Source organism: Natator depressus, chromosome 1 (assembly GCF_965152275.1).
Source record: "Natator depressus isolate rNatDep1 chromosome 1, rNatDep2.hap1, whole genome shotgun sequence".
Classification (NCBI taxonomy): Eukaryota; Metazoa; Chordata; order Testudines; family Cheloniidae; genus Natator; species Natator depressus.
The window spans coordinates 212,793,445-212,812,565 of record NC_134234.1 but is presented as its reverse complement, the minus strand read 5'-3'; the positions used below and the strand labels follow the sequence as shown (position 1 = coordinate 212,812,565).

At 50.3% G+C, this 19,121-nt stretch overlaps 1 protein-coding gene across 1 annotated transcript in view; it reads right to left on the bottom strand.

Annotated features, from left to right (window-relative positions):
• Positions 1–2,330: 2,330 nt before the first annotated feature.
• Positions 2,331–19,121, bottom strand: part of LOC141975063 (antigen WC1.1-like) — a 57,152-nt gene continuing 40,361 nt past the window's right edge. The window contains exons 6-16 of the mRNA XM_074935235.1: positions 18,770–19,084; positions 14,799–15,113; positions 14,165–14,227; positions 13,764–14,078; positions 13,303–13,338; positions 12,796–12,933; positions 10,333–10,428; positions 7,369–7,452; positions 4,528–4,617; positions 3,451–3,594; positions 2,331–2,618 (exon numbers count right to left, since the gene is read on the bottom strand). Of these exons, the coding sequence (XP_074791336.1) occupies positions 2,470–2,618; positions 3,451–3,594; positions 4,528–4,617; positions 7,369–7,452; positions 10,333–10,428; positions 12,796–12,933; positions 13,303–13,338; positions 13,764–14,078; positions 14,165–14,227; positions 14,799–15,113; positions 18,770–19,084 (1,745 nt within the window). The 3' untranslated portion in view covers positions 2,331–2,469. The remainder of the gene's footprint in view (positions 2,619–3,450; positions 3,595–4,527; positions 4,618–7,368; positions 7,453–10,332; positions 10,429–12,795; positions 12,934–13,302; positions 13,339–13,763; positions 14,079–14,164; positions 14,228–14,798; positions 15,114–18,769; positions 19,085–19,121) is intronic.

Sequence of the window (19,121 nt, the reverse complement as noted above, 5' to 3'; positions counted from 1 at the left end):
TTTCCCACCTCCTCCCCTAAGCATGCTGCGTTCCCGCCCCTCCCTTTCCCTCCCAGCGCTTCCCCCACCACCAAGCAGCTGTTTGCCGGCACTCAGGTCGCTCCGGGAGGGAGCGGGAGGAGAGGGGCCACAGCACCCTCGTGGGAGGAGGCGGAGAAGACGTGGGGGCGTGGCCTTTGGGCAGGGGTTGGAATCAGGGCTTGGCGGAGCAAAGGCGGGGACCCCGCACTCCCCCTTCACATACCCCCCCAGTCCCCTGCCGTGAGCTGCTCAGGGCAGGGGGCTGGAGTGGGATGGGGCAGGGAGCTGGGAGCACCCCCATGACGCCAACCCCACAACCACAGCCTCTTGTCTGACTCCTGCACCCTCCTCACACACTCCCAGCTCCCTTCCCTCCCTGACTCCTGTAACCCCCCCACATACCCTGCCCCCCCACACCTCATGCCCTGACTCCTGCACCCCCCCATCCCCATCCTGAGCACCAAACGGGAGCTCCTGCACCCCCCCCCACGTACCCACCTGCACCCCTCGCACCGAATGGGAGCTGCCCCAGGTAAGCGCTCCATACCGCAACCTCCTGCCCCAACTCTGAACCCCCTCCTGCATCTTAACTCCCTCCCAGACCCTGCACCCCCAGGCCTAACTCCTGCACCCCCTCACACACTCCCAGCCATGACTCCTGCACCCCGTCACACACCCCCAGCCCCCTGCCCTCTCTGACTCCTGCACCCTCCCCACATCCCCACCTGCACCCCTTGCACCAAACAAGAGCTGCCCCAGGTAAGAGCTCCACACCCCAACCCCCTGCCCCAGCCCTGAGCCCCCTCCCGCACCCTAAGTCCTGGCCAGACCCCGCACCCCAATGTTTTTTTACATTATTTTTGATAAAGAGCTCTCATCCAAAGCACGTTCCAATAGTTAGCTAACGGAACAAACAATATTTAGAAAGATCATGAAGTGGTCCGTTGAGACCCTCTGCAATTTTCAAGTGGCCTGTGGAAAAATAAGTTAGACTACAAAAACAATCAAGATACCTCACTTTATTTTCATTTACTTCCTATTACTTATAGGAGGAGGATGAAGAAAAATGGGGACGGGAGGGAGCTAAGAGAGAATGTCCTTTTTCTTGGCTGGGTCCCAAGGAGGGGCCCCAAAATTGAAGCTAAGCACAGGGCCCCACTAACTCTAAATCCCGCACAGAGTTGGACACTGCAGGGAGACGCTTGGAGGGCACGAGGCTTGGTGTACACCTACCTCTAAGCTGTGTGGTAACAGCAGGGCCTGTGAGGCACAGAGGGGAGGACTTGTGTTGCCCAGGGCCAGTGGAGGTGGGATCTGAGCCATGGCAGGCACAGACAAGTCTTCCTCGTGCTTGACTAGAGATTGGACTGGAGAGGCACCCCAGACACTCGGCCTGAACAGCCCTGACTCTCGACTGGACCTTTTCTATTTCCATTGTAGCCGTGTACAGATGAAGTGACCAAGCTGAATGCAGGATTTGTGGTGAAGGAAAGACAGACACCTCTGTGAAATAGCGATGTACTCTGCAAGCATTCTGGTATTTACTTCTCTGAGGATTAATTCGAAGCCTTTTGGCTTCTGCACTGGTCAGTTCTCAGCTCAGCATTGATTGTAAACTGTATTTGTAGATTGTGCTGGAAATGAACATGCCACTGTGCGAAGACGATTAGTTGTAATGGGGTTTCCAGTGAGAACTCAGTGACTTGTTACTTGTTGTAGCCTTATTGGTTCCGTGGAAATCCAGACTCTGATTAACCTTCCCCTTGTCACTATTGTCTATAAAATTCATTTATCATCCGAGCAGAAATATTCATCCTCTGTATTTATCGCTAATGGGGAATTCTTTTCACCATTTGTTTAATTTCAGGTGTGAATTATCCAAAGGAGCATTTCCCATTGATCTCCTTGGATTCAATGAAAGTTTCAAATCTGAATTCAGTTTAGGAACAACCTTGTTGCTCATCTCAGAATGTTCTCTTGCTGGTTTCTCACTTTTACCACATGCCTGACGGAACATTCAGTGTAAACTCACCTCCCACCAAACAGCCGGCCATACCCAGAGGTGGCCCATCCTTGTCTCTCGGATTTCTTCAATTTCAGCCTCTCCCCATCATAAACACTGGAAACTGCACAATTCATCTGGCAAGAAAAACTTCCACTATGGGGAAGACTTTCAGAAAGGATTTAATAAGAAAAAGGCACAAAATGAAGCTGAAGTAATTACAGGGATAAAAAAGCAGGAAAATTTCATCCTGGCCAATCAGTGGGAAGTTATACAGAGGAAATTTGTGAAACTTTTCCCACTCGCCGTTGAATTTCCTGCAACTTCTCACAAATTCTATAAAAACACCTGCTTTGTCTATCTACCAGGCAGAGACTGTCTCTGGGCATCAGGCCAAAGGAAACATTTCTCAGAGAAAAAGGCAAAGCTTTTACATCATCACAAGGTTATTTTGTCCAATCACATTGTTCTGATACTGATCTCCCAGAGTCACCGTGTCCCCCATCATCGTAAGTTGTGTCTCCAGGAGGCAGGAATGGGGTTTCCTTCTCCATCCCAGAAACACCTTCATTCCTTAGTGAGTGCAGATTCCAACCTGAAAATACCAAGGAAGACACATACAGTCAGTGGATCCATTTTATAGCTAGGTCTGGCTGCGTTGCAAGGGTGGAGTGCACTCTGCAGTATGGGTTAAAAAATGTTTCCTCTTCGTTCTTCTGATTGGGTCCACGACAAGTTTTAATCCATCATCTCTGTATGTTTTCTGGAAGTAAAACCCTTGGTTTCCAGACCATTTAAAGGTGCCAAGTGACAACTGCATTTACCTGTCACTTCATGTACAAAACCCAATCACTTACGAGCAAGGAGCTCTTAGTTAAGGACACTGTATAATTCACTCTGCCCTAACAACAAACATGAACACATAATTCTTATCAAGTACGAAGCAATGCACATTTCATCACCACTGCACCTTCTCTGGGGTGGCTGGTGGTGTCTCTGCTGATGACACAATGGGGAGGGGAAGGGAGATATTGGCCAAGGATAATGGGCAAATGCCCAGGAAGTGTCACAGGCTCTTTAACATTTGTGCAGCATTAACAGGACTTTGGTTTATAAGATTCTGCCCAAAAGATACACGTGCAGTAAATTGGTAGCAATCCAGTAATCCAGGGTGTGGCAGCCACATAAGGATTTGAACCTAGAGATTGAGGGATCTTGCTGGTTTGACCATGAAATATCATACAGCAAGGACCCCACTTTTCCTGTCACAATTGCAGGCACTGAAGCCTCTGCTTAGAGGGAATGAAAAGAAGAGAGAAGGAGAAATTTTCTCACAGGCACTGGGTTGGCCAGGTTTGTTCCCTTGCTGCGTACCTCACATTTCCAGCCCTCCCGCTCTGCAGAGACAGTGTGAAGTGCAAACTCACCTGTTTGTGAACCCCTGTTCCTGTCACTCGCCTCAGTGCCTTCCTCATCATTCTGCCCCAAGCCAGTGTCACCTTCAGGGTCAGACACTTCTCTGGCATCATCATAACCATCCCCTGGGACATCTCCAGGCAGGGCAGGGGCATCTGGCGTGAAGATGTGAAGTAATTAAGAGAATATTCCCAGTGAAGATAGAAATAAACTACAAGCTGCAAATGCACCAGCCTCATTGGTCCCTGGGGATCTCTCAGCACTTCCACCCTCAAGACAGGAAGAGGAGCCCTCCCCTGGAACCCTTAGACTGGGGGACTTCACATATCACACTGATTTGATACATTTCAATTGCTGGTTGAGTGGATCCTAGAGCTTCCACATGACGAGGCAGAGGGGGAGTTATAGAAAGAGGTGACTGGGGTCTAGTCCAGAGGTATTACTCCACAAGGCATGTTATTATCATAATTACAAATTTAAATGACTTGGAATTGCCCAGAATTTGTTCCCGGCTTCCCAAACTTGACATTTTTAAGATTATGTCTTTTCAGTGTGTTCTCTTGATAAAGTTCACCCCATAAACTGCCATCAGTCTCCAACCTACTGACACCACTGGGTGCTGAGCCAGCTAATAAGGGGGGGATATGGGCCCTTGGGTTTAAAATCTCCATATCCCACCCACCCCCTGTCACAACGTGTCTCACACATGTGTATATAAGCTGCAATAGACCCGTGTCAGGAAAGGCTGGCAAGGAACATTGCTGCACTGTAGAGATCTCTGCTTCGGTGAGTTGTCTTTACAAATAGTGAGTAACCTTAGCGCTCATGGCAGTGAGGGTCACAGATGCCCCTTCCATCCCTGCAATGGGCCTCTGTCATGACCTAGGACATCACACGCTTCCCTACGCCTGGGCCGCCACACAGCTCTTGTAATGCACCTGGTCAGCGCCCCCAGCATTACGGCAATACACAATACTGGTCGGTGAACTTCCTGGTTTTCTTAACAAACCACGATTGTCCCTACTGGAAAATACAGTTAGTTTTTTGTCAGGGTGACGTTGCTTCAGGGAGGCGGATTCACTGCTCACCTCGGCCGTCTGGAGTCTGGGGGATGTCGTTCAAGGCAGGCTCCTCCACGTTATCGTAATCCAGCTGAGACCCCCCCGGGGAAACTCCCTCTGGAACAGCAAACACCACACTCAGCCCATGGCACCAGCAGCGTCTCTTCAGTGCAGGTGGCCCTTCTAACTAGAGCTGTGTATCATGGCACGTGAGAGGGGAAGTCGCAGGGGTCCAGGGTGAGAAGGGCACAAGTCAGAGAACTACAGTAAAACAGGAGTCCCAGAAATAACTCGGGGCCAATCCTGTCCCTGCAGAATCCAACAGCAGCTCTTTCACGTGTTTCTGTGGGAGCAGGATCTGGGCCTGTGCTGAGATAACAGGTTGGAACACGGGCACTGCCAGGCCAGAGCCGGCCTGTGTGAATCCAGCTGATCTCTGCGGACAGGTTTGAATTTTCCTGTTACACTGGGGAGGGGGAACTACCCCTCTGCACATAGGCGCTGACTCCGTGGGTGCTCCGGGGCTCAAGCACCCATGGGAAAAAAATAGTGGCTGCTCAGCACCCAGGAGCCCGAGCCTGAGCGTGGAAAGTGATGAGTTCTGTGCTGGGAACAACTTCTGCCCTTGGGGCAGGGAGTTTGTTTCTAAACAGAGGCAGGGTGATGAAGACAACAAAAGGCTTCTCATTAAATCAAATTTAATTAATTAAGGATAATTAGATCATAGAATCATAGATTAGGGTTGGAAGATACCTCAGGGGGTCATCTAATCCAATCCCCTGCTCAGAGCAGGACTAGCACCAACTAAATCATCCCAGCCAGGGCTTTGTCAAGCCGGGCCTTAAAAACCTCTAAGGATGGAGATTCCACCACCTCCCTAGGTAACCCATTCCAGTGCTTCACCACCCTCCTAGTGAAATAGTGTTTCCTAACTGCTGCTAGCTAGTCAGTCCCCAGCCTGTAGCGGTGCATGGGATTCTTCCTTCCTAAGTGCAGGACTCTGCACTTGTCCTTGTTGAATCTCACCAGATTTCTTTTGGCTCAATCCTCCAATTTGTCTACGTCACTCTGGACCCTACCCCTACCCTCCAGTGTATCAACTTCTCTCCCCAGTTTAGTCTCATTTGCGAACTTTCTGAGGGTGCAATCCATCCTATCATCCAGATCATTAATAAAGATGTTGAACAAAACCGGCCCCAGGACCGACCCCTGGGGCACTCCACTTGATGGTGATCCTGAAAGCATTCCCAGGCACTCCAGTTAAAAGATAGGAAACAAAGGGGAGGAATAAATGGTCCATTTTCAAAATGGAGAGAAGTAAATAGTGATGTCCCCAGGGGTCTGTACTGGGACCGGTGCTGTTCAACATATTCATAAATAATCTGCAAAAAGGGGTAAACAGTGAGGTGGCAAACTTTGCAGATGATACAAAATTACTCAAGATAGTTAAGTCCAAGCTGACTGCAAAGAGTTACAAAGGGATTTTACAAAACTGGGTGACTTGGCAACAAAATGGCAGATGAAATTCAATGTTAAATGCAAAGTCATGCACATGGGAAAATATAATCCCAACTATACATACAAAATGATGGTGCTTGAATTAGCTGTTACCCCTCAAGAAAGAGATTGTGGAGTCATTTGCCGTACTCTGGAAGCACTATGTTTCCAGAGTACTGCAAATTTATAAGAATCCTTCTCACAGTGCCTGTGTCATCCTGAACTCATTCTCCAGCTTCAGAAGACTTAAAAATTATTTTCAGTCATCAGTGGGACAGATGCAACTGAAGAATGCAGCTGTCCTTAACATGCATCAAGAGAATACCAGGGAACGAGATGTAAATAAGATTGGGATGTTAGTGAAGACAGCTTGTAGGTGATTGCAATGATTTAAAATATACTGTAATTGATAATAATGTAATTATGTAGTTCATAACAATTGAATCATTATTAAAATAGTAAAGATATCAATGCTAGAAACATTCAATAACTAGAATATGAAAGAAGTGTCTAAACATGCTGAAAAGAGCCTCCCGCAAAGACTGGCAGAGTGCTCCCTCCCACCCCCCACCCCCCAACACACGCCTCTTTGAAAGCATCCACCGGGAAACCCAAAAGTCAGCATTTATGCCTGGGAGTTAAATCTTCCGCTGGGAGGTGACTGGCCTAATCCTTTGCGAGCTCCTGCTCTCCACTAGCCTCTCAGGCAGCCCAGGGCTCAGCTTGGCAGCGCTCCAGCTTCTCAGCAGAACTGGCTCATTTGTTCAGTGTCTCCTCCCCCAGCCACAGGCTAAACTCCCAAAGGGCCCAAATTCATAGACCCCCTTGAGAGCAGTTGGGTTAGAAATGCCGCCCCATTTATAATTAGAGATGGGCCCAGGCCAAGAAGTTCACAACCAGGGTTTTACTTCAGCTTGATATAGTGACAGGTGCCAGCTGCAAAACTGAGATCCGAAGCTGGGTCAGAATGTGCAAATCCCCCCTCCCACAAAGTTCTGGTGGGTTCGGATCAGTGAGTTGGTCTGAGCCCATCTGTAATAACAACACAGGACAATCTTCCCCTCTCTTTCATGGGTGTAAGATGAGCCCTGCTGGGCACTGATGCCTGACACCCAAGAAAAGACCCCATCTCCTCCAGCTCCTCACCTGGGGAGGTCACTGGGAGCCACTCAGAGGGATCTGTGCTCAGGAGATGGTCACATGTTTCCATCCTGAGATTCTGACAGAAATCCTGTTCAATGGGATTAGACCTGACTGTGTAAAATGGGAACCGTGGGGGGGAAATGGCTGCGACTGCAACAAGCGTCATAGAAATTCTGTTCTCTGCCCAGATTTGGGTCTCTCAGCCTAAGTCTGCCCCTCCCCCGTTACCTTGTTCTGATCCAGGATCGTTTTCCCCCTCGCTGTCCCCAGTGTAATACTGCAGCTTCGTCACTGAGTCATCCGAATAGGAGACTGGAGAGACAAGAACCAGAAATTCATCACAGTGAGAACAACAGAACTGAGGGACTGGGAACACATCCGGGGCCTGGAGCAGGATTTCCAGTCTCAGTCTATTCCTCCTTCCAGAGAAGATGCTGAATCACAGCGATTCTGAGCGGTGGGAGGCTGGCACAGCTTTCCCAAGAGAAATCTCCATGTTACTGGGGTAAATGTGACTGAAGGGATTCTACCTCTGACCTGAAATATCCTGGGGTGAGCGAAGGGCACATGTCTGGCTGCTGGTCCAGGGAAGTTCCACAATGGTCCTGGCCACCTCAGCCACAGAGGGGACTCCTCCTGCTTAACGGTAAATATCCACCTTCCCCATGAATCAGTTGATCAGCTCTCCATGGTGTTTCCAGATTAGGCCAAGACAGGCCCAGAGCAGAGTCTGTGATTCACTCTCATTATCTTGGCAGTGGTGCCGGGGGATGCCCTGAGCATGTTCCCAGAGCCCCACCACAGCACAGCCCTGGAGCAGGATGTTCCCATCTGACATTGAGACAAAATGGCACAAAGGGCTGGGACTCAAAGCCGTGAGGCTCTCCTGGGCTGATCTCTCTGCTCTGGGGTCAGGAAGGATCCCACCCAGCAGACCAGTGGCTGTGGTGGGAGGGGGACACAGAACATCCCCTGCCCCAAAGCTCCAGAGCAATTTTCAAATGATAGTTTAGCCTGACCCCAGACAGTCACTTTCCTGACCCTTCAGTGGTTACACTCCAAGGCTGCAGGACGGGCACGTTGACATTACCTGTCCTTACAATTGAGGCTCGTAGAGCATGGTGGGAAGGGAGCCAAAACAAAACACCTTTGCCCCACTGCTTTCCAGAGGCCCTGTCCCTATCTTCCCCTTTTCTGAGGCCCTGCCCCCCACTCACTCAAGCCCCCCTCCTTCTCTCGTTCACTCTTTCCCACCCTCAACTCACTTTCACTGGGCTGGGGCAAGGGGTTGGGGTGCGGGAGGGGGTGAGGGCTCCAGCTGGGGGTGTGGGCTTTGGGGTGGGGTCAGAAATGAGGGTTTCAGGATGTGGGAGGGGCTCTAGGGTAGGGTGGGGGATGAGAGGTTTGAGGTACAGGAGGGGACTCTGGGCTGGGGTAGGGGGTTGGGGTGCAGGGGGGTGCAGGGTTCGGGCTCTGGGAAAGGTCTCAGGGCTGGGGCAGGGGCTGGGGTATGGGAGGAGGTTTGGGGTGCGGGCTCTGGGAAGGAGTTTGGGTGTGGGAGGGGGCTCAGGGCTGAGAAAGGGGATTGGGGTGCAGGAGGGGGATCAGGGTGAGGTCTCTGGGAGGGAGTTTGGATGTGGGAGGGTGTTCTGACCTGCGGGAGGGGGTTGGGGTATGGGAGGTAGTGAGGGCTCCAGCTTGGAGTGCGGGCTCGGGGTGGGGCCAAGGGATTTGGAGTGCAGGATTGGGCTCAGTGCTGGAGCAGGGGGGTGGGATATGTGTGGGGTGCATGCTCTGGCTGGGGGTGTGGGCTCTGGGGTGGGGCTAGGGATGAGGGGTTTAGAATGCAGAAGGGGGCTCCAGGCTGGTGGTTTTTGAGTGCAGGAGGATGATCAGGGCTGGGGCAGGGGGTTGAGGTTCAGGAGGGGGTGCAGGGTACAGGCTCCAGGAGGGAGTTTGGGTGCGGGAAGGGACTCAGAGCCTGGGCAAGGGGTTGGGATGCAGGTGGAGGGTGCAGGATCTGGGAGGTAGTGAGGGTGTGGGAGGGGGGTTCCGAACTGGAACAGGGGATTTGGGGTGTGGGAGCCGGCTGGGCGGCACTTAGCTCAGGCGGCTCCTGGTCGGCAACGCAGTGGGGCTAAAGCAGGCTCCCTGCCTTCCCTGGCTCTGCGCTGTTCCCTGAAGGTCTTAACCCTAGGCAGAGGCATAGCCAGGCGACTCTGCGTGGTGTGCGCTGCCCGTGCCTGCAGGCACTGCCCCTGCAGCTCCCACTGGCCGTGGTTCTCAGCCAATGGGAGCAGTGGAGCTGGCGCTTGAGGCAGGGCAGCGTGCGGAGCTTCCATGGGCGCCCCTGTGCCTAGGGGCCGCAGGGACATGCCAGACACTTCTGGGAGCTGCACGGAGCCAGGGCAGATAGGGAGCCTGCCTTAGCCCCGCTGTGCCACCGACTGGACTTTTAACGGCCCGGTCAGCGATGCTGACTGGAGCCGCCAGGGTCCCTCTTCGACTGGGGGTTCTGGTTGAAAACTGGACTCCTGGCAACACTAGTCTACATGAGTAACTGCTGGTCTCACCTCAGACGCTAGAGCTTGGCAAAAAACAGATATTTTGGTTCTTTGGCAATTGTAAAAATAACAATAATAATAATACAATAAAAAAATGTTTTGGGTTGAGCCAAAAATGACTTTTTTGGAAATTTTGGCAAATGCAAAAGTAAAAAAGAAAAAATGGTTTCATGTTGAATGAAACCATTTGATGTTCTTTTGGATATGTGGGTTTTTTTAAATAGATAGATAGATAGATAGATAGATAGATAGATAGATAGATAGATAGATAGATAGATAGATAGATAGATAGATAGATAGATAAAATTAAAGGAAATGTCTTAAAAGTAATATCAAATTGAAAAAAAACCAAAATGTTTTCTTTAGCAAGTGTTGAAATGAAATGAATCATTCCGTGTGCATTTGGAACAATTGGGTGAAATCGACAGGAATTTGTGAAATCTTTCGGTGTCTCTGAATCTGCATTTTTCACCAAAACATTTCATAAGGAGACTTGTGCCCAGCTCCAATGACAAGCTCACAGGGCTGAAGCTGCAGTGATTTAACTCTGGGACAGGGCCTCCGATGGACATTAGGCCATCTAAAGGCATTAGATAGCTGCTCCCTGTTAAGAGTGAGACCCACAGACCTGAGCGACTGAACATCTCCTGCTTCTCTCTCATCAGGTTATAATCAATCTCCTCGTACACGGCCTCAGAGAAGGGATCCAAGGGTCTTCTGGAGCCTGAAAACAAAGGGCAGGGTTTGCACAGGGTCAGAGAAACCAGAGATGGGAAACACTGTTAGCTCATTCAGCCCCTCCCCCATGGGCCCAGTGTCAGCCTGAGCCCTACAGCACATTCCCACTGCTGTGTCCAGGCTAGATTTAAATGAGCCAGGTGACAGGGACAACGTCCCTCTCCACAGCATCCCTTTGACGATGGTTCCCAGGGCTAGACCACTGTCAGGAAGCTTCCTCACATTCATCTTAACTGTTCCCTTTTCAATCTCATCCCATTATTCCTGGTTATTCCCCTTTGGGGCAGCTTAAATAATTCTTCCCCCACACTGGTGTTTACACTCATCTGCAAAATGGTGATAACCTTTTTTTTTCATCGACTTTAAGGCCAGACAGGACCATTAGAACATCTAGTTTGACCTCTTGTATAACACAGGCCACTGCAATTCACCCAGATACCCCTAGGTTTGAGCCCAAAGATGCACTTACACTAAAGCATTTCAGTCCTCAGGAGAATAAACTCTTGTGTGCCACAGGTAGAAAACACGAGGGACTAACAGAGCCATCCCTTGGGTACAGCGAATCAGGGTGACCTCTCCGGACCCCGCGCTTTGGAGGCCCCCACGGGCAGACTGATTGGCTGGGGCAGTCAGTCCTGGAATTGACGGGTTGGTCCCGAAAGTGACGGATTTGTCACTTCCGCCCCAGGCCCCGCACCCCCATAGGGACAACCCTGGGGACTAAGGTACCACCGATGCCCAAGGTCCCTACAATGGCAGGGAACTGACGAGGTGAGGGATGCCTAGATAATCCTGGCAGGCTCCATGCTTTAGAGGAAGATAAAAATCCCCCAAGGTCCCTTTTTGCCAGTCTGACCTGTGGCAAAATTCCTTCCTGACCCCAAAACTGGGAATTGGTTTGACCCTGAGCATATGGAAAAGACACACCAGCTAGACATCTTAGAAAGAGGTTTCTCTGTACCACCTCAGAGCGGTGGTCCAGCCCATTCACTGTCACATATCCCTCTGTAGCTAGTGTCTCATGCTTCAGAGGAGGGCAAGAAACAAAACAAAACAAGACGAAAAACAAATATAGGGGCTTCCCCAAATTCCTTCCAGACCCCAGCGGGCGGCTGGCTGAAGCCCTGAAGCATGAGATCTGATTAGGGTCATTGTCTCCCAGGCTGCCCATGAGGAAGGCAGATGATTTCTGATACATTCAGTAAGTGTGGAGGAATTTTTTATTGTTTTCTATGTTTTCTTTCATAGTGACAGGTTGCAGAGTCGCAGCCTTCTTAGTCTGTATCCGCAAAAAGAAAAGGAGGTCTTGTGGCACCTTAGAGACTAACAAATTTATTTGAGCATAAGCTTTCATGAGCTACAGCTCACTTCATCGGATGCATGCAGTGGAAAATACAGTGGGGAGATTTATAAACATAGAGAGCATGAAACAATGGGTGTTACCATACACACTGTAACCAGAATGATCAGGTAAGGTGAGCTATTACCAGCAGGAGAGCCCGGGGGGGGGGACCTTTTGTAGTGATAATCAAGTGGGCCATTTACAGTAACTGCTGGATATGGCACACCTTGATTATCACTACAAAAGGTTCCCCTCTCCCACCCCCCACTCTCCTGCTGGTAATAGCTCACCTTACCTGATCACTCTTGTTACAGTGCTGTATGGTAACACCCATTGTTTCATGTTCTCTGTGTATATAAAATCTCCCCACTTTATTTTCCACTGCATGCATCTGATGACGTAAGCTGTAGCCCACGAAAGCTTATGCTCAAATAAATTGGTTAGTCTCTAAGGTGCCACAAGTCCTCCTTTTCTTTTTATGTTTTCTCTGTGAGGCTTTTATCCTACTAACAAGGTGCAGTCTGCTGAGAGAGAGCTGGGTGGTGACTTGGGATTGCTGGCAATACACTGCTCATAGCCCGTGGGGAGAACGCACAGCATGGGGCTGGCCTGTAGGCAGACTGGTTTGCTGGGGGTATCACAGTGGAAGGCAGGGGGCTGTGCAGCCTTAAAGCCCCCTGGTCAGTAGGAGGTGGGATGGGGGGTTCTACACAGAGACAGGTGATGGCTGGAGGCCCGAGGCCTGACTGGGCACTCCTGGAATGGATCACCGGAAGGTGGGGGGATACAGGTGCAGCTTCCCTGAAACTGTGACCCTTCCTAGCTAGTATCATCTCCAGATGTGATGGCTGGGCTGTTCCACTGCCAGACAGTTAACGAAATATTAAATGAGAGAGGAGTTAGGCACCCTTGGCCACCCCACCCAGCCTGGTATCGCCCCTCACCCTGACACCCTGCAGCCCCCCTGCTATTGCAGAGGCATTTCACACAGTGACACCAGTCAGGACCCACCTCTGCGCTGTGTTCTGGCACTTCGCACCTGCGCCCCCAGGATGATTAAGACCAGGCAGAGCAGGGCCCCCAGGATAATGCAGATGACCACGGGCACCGTGACTCTCCCACTGTCAGTCGGAGGGCGGCGCGGGGCAGCTGGATGGAAATGAACATGCAACAGTGAGAGATTATCCTGTGAGAGTCAGGGGCGCCCCAGGGAGCTCCCCAGTCACTCATTGCACAGCCCAGGACAGCAGGGTAATGGGCTGGGACACAGTCTGTGCGCCATGAGGGCAGCTCACAGGCTGCTCTTGAAATCATTGGCCCTGCCCTGTCAGCTGGATCCAACAGACAGGAATCCTCCTGCTCAGCATGGCCTGCAGCTCCCACCCAGGTATCATTCGCCCTCAGATATCACAGGCCATGGAAAGGAGCTCCTTCCCTCAGGCTGCAGCTTGCAGCTCCTCCTCTGTGACCCAGCACCAGGGAAATTTAACCCTTGATGGGAGGAGGGGGATGCTTTACCTGGGGTACTCAGAGAATCTGTCCTCGCTGTCAGACCTGCAAGGGAAAAGGGAGGAGAGTTGGAGTCTGGAGCAAGGGGGAGGTGACGTGTTTGTTCCCTGGGGGAACCTCACTCTGAGAGTCCCTGGGGGCACTGTGCAGCTGTCACCACCACAGACTCCTTCACAGCAGCACAGGGCCTGTTTGTTAGTGATTTAGGGGCCACGTTCCTTGTGCTCTGTGCAGCAATGAGGACTTTAGTAACAAACCAGCACAGTGGGGCCTGTGATGGATGCAGGGTGCTTGTGGGCTGATGTCTGAGCCAATCTGACATGAGAAAGGATCCAACACACAACATCCAGGATGCTCCGGCACACAGGAGATGGGAGGGCCTGGTGTGGGACAAAAGGCGGGGGGCAGGGGTGATCCATCCTCCTCCATGAAAATTACAGCATGTAGCAGAACCATCTCCTGTCACTCACCTGAGCAATTCACAGCAGCATCTTCCTTATGACCACAGTTACTCTCACCCCAGGGCTTGGCAGGACAGTCCCAGAGAGATGACTCTGTCCCTCTGCAATTCAAAGTCTCCACCCAGATGGGACCAGTCCCCTCACCGAATGCAGCCTCGCCCAGGGCAGATAGAGCAGATCCACAGCCCAGTTGTTTACACACAACGTTAGCATCCACCATGTCCCAGGAGTCATCACAAACCGTTCCCCAGAAGCCACGGTACCAAACCTCCACTCTCCCCGAGCATCCGTCCTCTCCTCCCACGACACGTAACTTCTCCTGGTCTGGAAATGCAGAAAACGTATGTGTTACTGGGACAGCTGGGAAAGTCCTTCGGGACCAAGAGTGAGACAGTGAGAAGCAGAGATACCTGTGCAGCTTGTAGAGTTCGGGCATTCGACAAACAGGGTCTGAGGTGGTTTTGCTTTTTTTCCTATGGAGAGAAAGTGCAGAGGTCAATGCACTGGGCTGTGTGTGTGATGTGGGAGTAGAATTTATCTGTATTTTAACCCCCTAATTTCAGCACTGTATGAACTGAAATGTGAACTCTGGGTCATTTAATACCTAATTAATTTGCTATTCAGCTGTTACTCAGACACAGAGGCCGACATGCACCCAGACTTGTGGGGGATTTCAGTCTTGACCCAAACTGCACAGCCTGGGCCCATCTCTGATCATTAATCCCAAAAGGATTAATAACCACAGAGCTGCCTCATGACGGTCTCTAGGGAGAGGCTTTTCTTGGCTCTCAGACTACCTTACCTCACTGTGTAACACCGGTCTCTATTATAATGAATTGATTAACTTCCATGTTTGTTGTTAATCAGACAAATGCTTGTTCCTATAAAAGACCATTAAAATATGCTTGTATCTTGTGCTGAGAATTTAAACACTACGCTGAGATGTGAACAACAACAACTCGTTCTCTCCTAACCCTTCAATTAATTGAACACATCGTTTACATGTGTGTGTGCACACGCGCATGCAGGTAGTTTCAGATTTACCAGTGCAAGAAATATGGGTCTCTTCTGCTCGGTTATCACACGACTTTGGATCCCAGGGCTCTGACGGGCACTGCCAGAGGGAGCTGTGCTGCTCACTGCATGCAACGTGGTCCAGCCACGTGGGACCAGAACCTGCTCCATATTCAAAGTCACTTGCAATCTGCCCTCCGTCCCCACAGTTCAGCTGTTTGCAGACAATTGTTGGGGTGACTCCAGACATCGCATTGGAGCAAACACTGCCCCACGTCCCATTGTAGAAAACCTCCAGCCGCCCTGCACAGTCACTGTCGCTCACCAGCCTCAGATCTGTGAACTCTAGAAGGAAATGCACAAAAGGGGATTTTAAATCATCTGATTCTGAAATGAACTGGGGTATGAAGAGTAGGAGTACTTGTGGCACCTTAGAGACTAACCAATTTATTTGAGCATAAGCTTCGTGAGCTACAGCTCACTTCATCGGATGCATGCAGTGGACAGTATAGAAGATCTTTTTATACACACAAAGCATGAAAAAATGGGTGTTTACCACTACAAAAGGTTTTCTCTCCCCCCACCCCACTCTCCTGCTGGTAATAGCTTATCTAAAGTGATCACTCTCCTTACAATGTGTATGATAATCAAGATGGGCCATTTCCAGCACAAATCCAGGGTTTAACAAGAACCACATACCACACAACAGAACCACTAACCCAGGAACCTATCCTTGCAACAAAGCCCGTTGCCAACTGTGTCCACATATCTATTCAGGGGACACCATCACAGGGCCTAATAACATCTGCCACACTATCAGAGGCTCATTCAGCTGCACATCCACCAATGTGATATATGCCATCATGTGCCAGCAATGCCCCTCTGCCATGTACATTGGGCAAACTGGACAGTCTCTACGTAAAAGAATAAATGGACACAAATCAGATGTCAAGAATTATAACATTCATAAACCAGTCGGAGAACACTTCAATCTCTCTGGTCACGCAATTACAGACATGAAAGTTGCGATATTACAACAAAAAAACTTCAAAACCAGACTCCAGGGAGAGACTGTTGAATTGGAATTCATTTGCAAATTGGATACAATTAACTTAGGCTTGAATAGAGACTGGGAGTGGCTAAGTCATTATGCAAGGTAACCTATTTCCCCTTGTTTTTTTCACCCCCCACCCCTCAGACGTTCTTGTTAAACCTTGGATTTGTGCTGGAAATGGCCCATCTTGATTATCATACACATTGTAAGGAGAGTGATCACTTTAGATAAGCTATTACCAACAGGAGAGTGGGTTTGTGTGTGGGGGGCGAGGGAGAAAACCTGGATTTGTGCTGGAAATGGCCCAACTTGATTATCATACACATTGTAAGGAGAGTGATCACTTTAGATAAGCTATTACCAGCAGGAGAGTGGGGTGGGGGGAGAGAAAACCTTTTGTAGTGGTAAACACCCATTTTTTCATGCTTTGTGTGTATAAAATATCTTCTATACTGTCCACAGTATGCATCCGATGAAGTGAGCTGTAGCTCACGAAAGCTTATGCTCAAATAAATTGGTTAGTCTCTAAGGTGCCACAAGTCCTCCTTTTCTTTTGCGAATACAGACTAACACAGCTGTTACTCTGAAACCTGTTGGTATGAAGAGTGAAATCCCAGTGATTGCTAACAATTCTGTGCATCATTCTGCAGGAGCAAGTGTCAGAGAGAATCACTCCAAGAATCAGAGACACCTTTTGGCACCACAGGCCCCTTAGAAATACAGTGAGCATCTCTGGAAGGCCACCATTTACCAGCAGCTACATACAGGTTGTAATAGATTAAGGCCTGAAAGGATTCTGACACTGGCAGGACAGATGCCAGCTCTTGCCCAGGCTGCAGGCATTAGCTAAGAACTGACCAGGTCACATGTATGTTAGTTTTGCTCAAAACATGTGTTAATCTTGTAAGAATGTATTTTGTGTTTAGAGTCTATGAAATGGTTGTTAGTTGCTGCAGGCATTAATCTCACTTGTAATGTCTGTGGTCCATGCTCCAAGAAAATATGTAAATGTTGCTTTATAACTGAAAATTTTTGCTCTGAATTTGTGAACTCAGGTATGGGAATCATCGCCCCCATCCATCCCCAATGACTATCAAAATCAGATGGGCCATCAAGGATCATCACAATTGGTTAATGGCCTTATCACACCCATGGAGCAATACATGCAGAAGGCCTCCTCCCATCGCTTTGACCCCCCTGAGTTACTCGCTCTCCCCCACCCTCACTCACTTTCACAAGGCTGGGGCAGGGGGTTGGGGTGCAGGAGGGGTTCAGGGTCCTGACTCTGGGAGGGGGGTCAGGGCTGGGGCTTGGGTGTAAGAGGGGGATTGGGGTGCAGGAGGGGGTATGGGGAGCTGGTTCTGGGAGGGGGCTCAGGGCTGGGGGTCGGGGTGCCGCCTCCCGCCGGGCAGCACTTACCTGTGGTGGCTCCTGGTCAGTGGCACAGCGTGGCAGGTTCCCTGCCTACCCATTAGGGCAGGTTCCCTGCCTACCCCAGCCCCACATCGCTCCCAGAAGGGGCCAACGCATCCCTGCAGCCCCTGGGTGTGGGGCGGGAAGGCAGCATGTGTCTCCATACGCTGCTTCTCTTTGCAAGCACCACCCCTGCATCTCCCATTGGCCACAGCTCCCCATTCTCGCCCAATGGTAGCTCTGGGGGCAGTGCTTGCAGGCAGGAGCAGCGCACGGAGGGAGACCCCTGTCCCCCTGCCTCCAGGGGCATGCTGGCCCCTGCCAGGAGTGGCGTGGGGCCAGGACAGGCAGGGGGCCTGTCTTAGCGGCAGCCTCGCTGCGCCACTGGAGATCGCGATTGACTGGGAGATGCTCTAGGATCGACCATCAATCACAATCGACCGGTTGGTGACCACTGGTCTAAGAGGACTGTCTGTGACCCCATGGTAGGCTTGATATAGTGACCCAGAAGTTCACATCTGTTACTGGTTTGGTGAAATCTAATTATAGAACAAAGCACGAGTTCGGGGTATTGCTTGTTTTTCACAGTCTGCCCGGAGGTGGGCACTCAGAGCTGTGAGCCGCTCCAGACAGCGTGACAGGGATGATGAGATCAAACAGTCTGACCTTCTGAAAAGCACCTGCATAGATCCCAATAAATGGAGTCTGACATAAGCATAGCTTCCAGAAATGCATCCAGTCTAGTCAGGAAGACTACAAGAGATGCAGAATGCACCATTTCCCGGGTAGTTTGGTCTGATGGTTAATCACCCTAACTGTTAAAAAGGTGGGCCTTATTTCTGATGTGAATTTGTCTGGTTTCAGCTTCCAGCCATCGACTCTTGTTCTGTCTTTCTCCTGTAGATTAAAGAATCCTTCAGTAACTGGTATGTTCTCCTTGTGAAGGAACTTATGCCCTGTAATCAAGTTACCTCTTGATCTTTCTATTAAGCTGAACAGATTCAGTATCTTAAATCTCTCACCATAAGGCTTTTATTTAAACAATCAGATCACTTTTGTGGCTCTTCTCTGCTCCCTCTCCATTTTTTGTGGGCATCAGAACTGGACACAGTATTCCAGTATCTGCCTCACCAGTGCCATGTACAACAATAAAATTTAGTCCCCACTCCTACTCACCTGTTCAAACATCCAAGGTTCGCATTAGCCTGTTTTGCCACACATGGCACTGGGAGCTCATGTTCAGTTATTTCTCCACTAGGACCCTACATCCTTTTCAGTCACTGCTTTCCATGATACAATCCCCTTCAGATACCTGAGACGCAGCCTTCTAACATTAGGGAAATCTTGCAATATCTCCAATACCTCTGGGAGGGAGCTGAGGACTTTCTAATGGTGACCCTGGCAGGTAATTACACTGGGGAAAAGGAGGCAGAGACAGTCGGGGAGAGTATCACTCTCAGCGAGCTCTTTAACATCTGCCCCCTCCATTAAAGTGCCTGGTAACCAGGCTCAGAAGAGCATTCAGAAACCACACCTGAGCAGAGAACTCCCGCGTCCTCTTTGTGTCTGCAGTTGTGCTGGCCCCAGCCCCGGGAAGGACACGCCCAGAGATCGGATTCGTTCCCAGAGCAGTTCACATCGTCCAGCCAGATCTGCCCGGATCCTTGCCCATAATGAGCAGAGACAGTTGCATTGATGGCGCGTCCGCATCCCAGTTGTTTGCAAACAACATTGGAGTCCGGTAGGTCCCAGAAATCATCACAGACTGTCCCCCAGGTGCCATTGTAATAAATCTCCACTCTCCCAGCACAGCGACCTGCCCCATTCACCAGTCTGATCCGTCTGCTCCCTGCAGAGATGGATCCCAGCTATTAATATATATTTTC